Source organism: Amphiura filiformis, unplaced genomic scaffold (genome assembly GCF_039555335.1).
Source record: "Amphiura filiformis unplaced genomic scaffold, Afil_fr2py scaffold_46, whole genome shotgun sequence".
Taxonomy (NCBI): domain Eukaryota; kingdom Metazoa; phylum Echinodermata; class Ophiuroidea; order Amphilepidida; family Amphiuridae; genus Amphiura; species Amphiura filiformis.
In genome coordinates this window covers 848,619-852,256 of record NW_027305510.1, presented here as the reverse complement: position 1 = coordinate 852,256, position 3,638 = coordinate 848,619, and the positions used below count along the sequence as shown (strand labels likewise).

The 3,638-nt window shown below is 43.1% G+C and overlaps 1 protein-coding gene across 1 annotated transcript; it reads left to right on the top strand.

Annotated features, from left to right (window-relative positions):
• The first annotated feature begins 1,148 nt into the window (after window positions 1-1,148).
• Window positions 1,149-1,879, top strand: LOC140144244 (apoptosis regulator BAX-like). The gene is given in 3 exon segments (XM_072166061.1): window positions 1,149-1,317; window positions 1,320-1,639; window positions 1,757-1,879. Coding segments are annotated over 3 exon segments (612 nt in total).
• The last annotated feature ends 1,759 nt before the right edge of the window (window positions 1,880-3,638 follow it).

Sequence of the window (3,638 nt, the reverse complement as noted above, 5' to 3'; positions counted from 1 at the left end):
TGGTCTTTTATATACAACTGCAGTTTAAGAAATAAACACGCAATCCCTTTTAAAACACATTTTTTTCTCTCATTTTATTTTACTAAGTGAGATATCGGCGATAACATAAAATAATTCAAAACTATTCATCTATATAGCATAGTTCATGTTGCAATTGGCGGCCAGTCCAAGAAGAAAACTTCTCTGTAGAAGAGGATAGTTTGATTAATTATCGATTTGCATTCTTCGTCACCTTGAACGTACTTGTTGCATTCGACGTTCCTCGCGAAGTAATTCGGATCTATCGCTCTGACGTAAATGTTGGAAAGAATTCGAAACATGAACTCGTTTCTATTTTCCTCGTCGTGACTTATCCATTTGCACGCCGCTTCGAAAACTTTTTCTTCTTTATCGACGTGCAGGGTCCTCTTTTCGATAATTTTAATCAACTCGTCGATGGTTAAATTTAGGAAACGGTGTGGAGTTTCGGTCGAAGCGTTGCCAACTATATCCTGGAAATATCCCAGTATCAAATCAAACCCACGTTTCTCTAGTTCGACGATGGACGTATTTTTGCCAAAACGCCATATCTCGATAGCATCGGTATAGGAGAGGTTGTCGATGATGTGTTGACGACACACATCCATCAAATGGGGTACGCCGAGAGCGTCAGCAAGAATCAGTAGATCTCTGGCGTCTCTCGTCGTAGTAATCTTGACGTCTTGAGCGTAAGCGTACTCCAGAAAAGTTCGAAAATGTTCGAATTTAAGTCGAACAGCGACACAACGTGGCTGCAGCAATTCCCGGTCGTGAAAATGTTTCTGAAAAAGGAACTGCGAGACGCTAGGACGATCTTGTTGGCCGGGAAAACTTTTCCGTCGACGTGTATCGTTACATCATGCAGTCTACCATCTTTTCGAAGTTCGTTAAGTGCCCGTAAATAATCCGTCGTCGTTTCACCACACGTCATTTTTAGGGTTCGACGATAACTGGACATGCGATCAAGTACTCGAGTATTTATATATCGATCGCGACGTCTGGAATCCAATATATTGTTTATTCGTGTGTCAGTATAAATATTATGTAATAAAAAACATCAGCGTCACGCAGTATAGCTAACAAAGTCCCAACATCCCCACGGAAAGAGGAAGTATCACTGCACCGCCGATATGGAACAACAAAAGTCATCCAATCCTATACCAAGTCCTACGAACACCGATATCGAGGGTAATGTGGACTTAACCAATGCAACAACAATTACAGAAATTGGAAATGTTGCTCGTGTACTCGGCGATGATTTCATTCGCTACAATCTGGGAAAATGTTCTGCACCACCACCAAGCAGAGAAGCGAGACACTCCGAAGGGTTGGAAAAGAAGTCGACAAAAGATACGAAATCAGTCTGAACGGATTGATAACGAGTCTCAAATTTGATCCGGAAAATGGAGGCGAGGAAGCTTTCGTTGAAACCTTAAACAGCTTATTTGAGAAAGGACCGTGTAACTGGGGAAGGATAGTTATGGTGTACGTGTTTGCAGCACGTTTGGCAAAATATTGCGAAGATCATCACAAATCTGAGTATGTTGATAACATTGTTTCGATATCTGGAAAATATGTAGCTGAGCGGTTAACAAATTGGATTCAAAAGCAGGGAGGTTGGGTAAGTAAAAAAAAAAGGTTAACATTTGACTAAAATAACTATGACCATGTCGATGATAACATTATTGCGTCGTGATTACCTTAACAGACGGAAAAGTTTTTTTTTATTGTATAACAGGAGGATTTTAACGAGAACTACAAAGCCAAGGACTGGAAGGAAAAAGTAGCGTTCAACTCGTTACTCGTCACTGGAGCACTTCTTGGTAGTTTGGCGGTCTTACGATTTTATGCAACACAATAAAGAAACGGAAAGTTAATCAAAGAGTGATGGAGTTAAATGTTCTCATTGACGAGTGTGTGTGTGTGTGGGGGGGGGGTGTGCTTTTTTGAAAACGTAAATTAATATTCACTGGTTGATGACAGTTTAACGCTACTTTGACGATCGTTTATGGTTCAATTGTCTTCGTCTTCACTCGTGATCTCAAAGGCGTTGGCCTGAGGGCGCAATCACGAGTTAGTTACTGATGATCGCGCGTGTATCACAACCAATGACAGACGTTCGACGACGAACTAGTTAGTTCGGCGATAGCTAAACTCGGAACGTGCGTCGTCATTCCTTCTCTGGCAGTCGAAGCGAGCGGTCGATTCTTCAACAGCGTGTTTGTATCCGAGACGATGCAAAGTATTTCGGACGTCGCTCTCTTATCTATCTTCCAGCACTTGCCTATTACAGATAGAATTACCGCACGTAGTGTTTGCAGGCGATGGACACGACTACTTCAACTCAACGTTTTGCGCCGCAATCTCGACTTTACTACTTCGACTAACTTTTTACGCGGCGTTAGGAAACGTCGTCACGATTCCAAGTGCGAGCGACACGATAATGAAAAATGCTTCTGTTCGTGGCGTCGTCAGATGAAACTTTTTCAATTCGGTGGAGAAGCTACCCGAATCTTACGTCTACCCAAATGCATCGACGTCGCTGCGATCGGTTGGTTGATGCATAATCGTTACGTTAACCTGATCAAACTTGACATAGCGTTGCAAAACTTCGAAACGGAGGTTGATTTTTGCAACTTTCCAAAAGGCCTTCTCGATCTGACAGTCAGAGTCGAGACGAGGTCGGACGAGCTGCAACGACGTTGGGCTCCGATCAACGTGGAATATCTACAAGACGTTCGTCGTTTAATTTTTGAAAATGCATTTGTGAGTCATCGCGACGGCTGTAGTATTATGAAGAAACTAAACCATCTAGAATCCCTAACTCTGCTTCGATGTTACCTGCGCACGCGTTTACAACCTCGCGAAAGTGTCGAACTTCGGTTCGTCGAGTGCGTCGTCATTTCCTAAGTATTTATATAGCCTGCGATGTATGGACATCATTTATTTAATCGAATAGCTCTGTTGAGAAAACGTGAACGAAATGGCCTCTTCTTGCGACGTTACCGAGCTGTTATGTAGCGACGGACATTTTGAATTCGGTCTGCGGATCGTTGGAGAAGATGGCAAACTCAAAAATATCGAGAACAAAAAGTTGACAATCATGAACGATGTCGAATGTTATTCGATCTGTCTGTTTTCCAAACGCATCCAAAACAACTCGGCGGGATTGCTTCCTTGCGCAAAAGTATCGATCGACGGACATGATCTGGGTCTATTCATCATGATGGATCAAGTGCTGCAGATAGACCGATTTCCGAACAACGGAGATGTCATCTGTTTCGTTACGTGCAGTACAGAAGATGCGTCTACCGGACAACGGCAACGACCGTTTCAACAACGATCTTGGATTCCCAATATCCCGGCTTTCAAACAAGTCTCGACTGAAAACATGGGATTGATAAAAGTGATCTTTGGCGTGTGTGAAGACTCGTTCGTAGAGAACAACGTAACCGCTTATTTCGTTCAAAATTACCGCGTACCAGATCAGTGCAAGATTTCGAGTCGTGACGTGGAACCGTTACTGCAAAACTTGAATCTAAAAGAGAGAAGGTGCGGATGCGACGAAGTAGATTGCGGAGCCAGGAAATCAGGACTGGCGATCGAGGGTGGCACGCTTC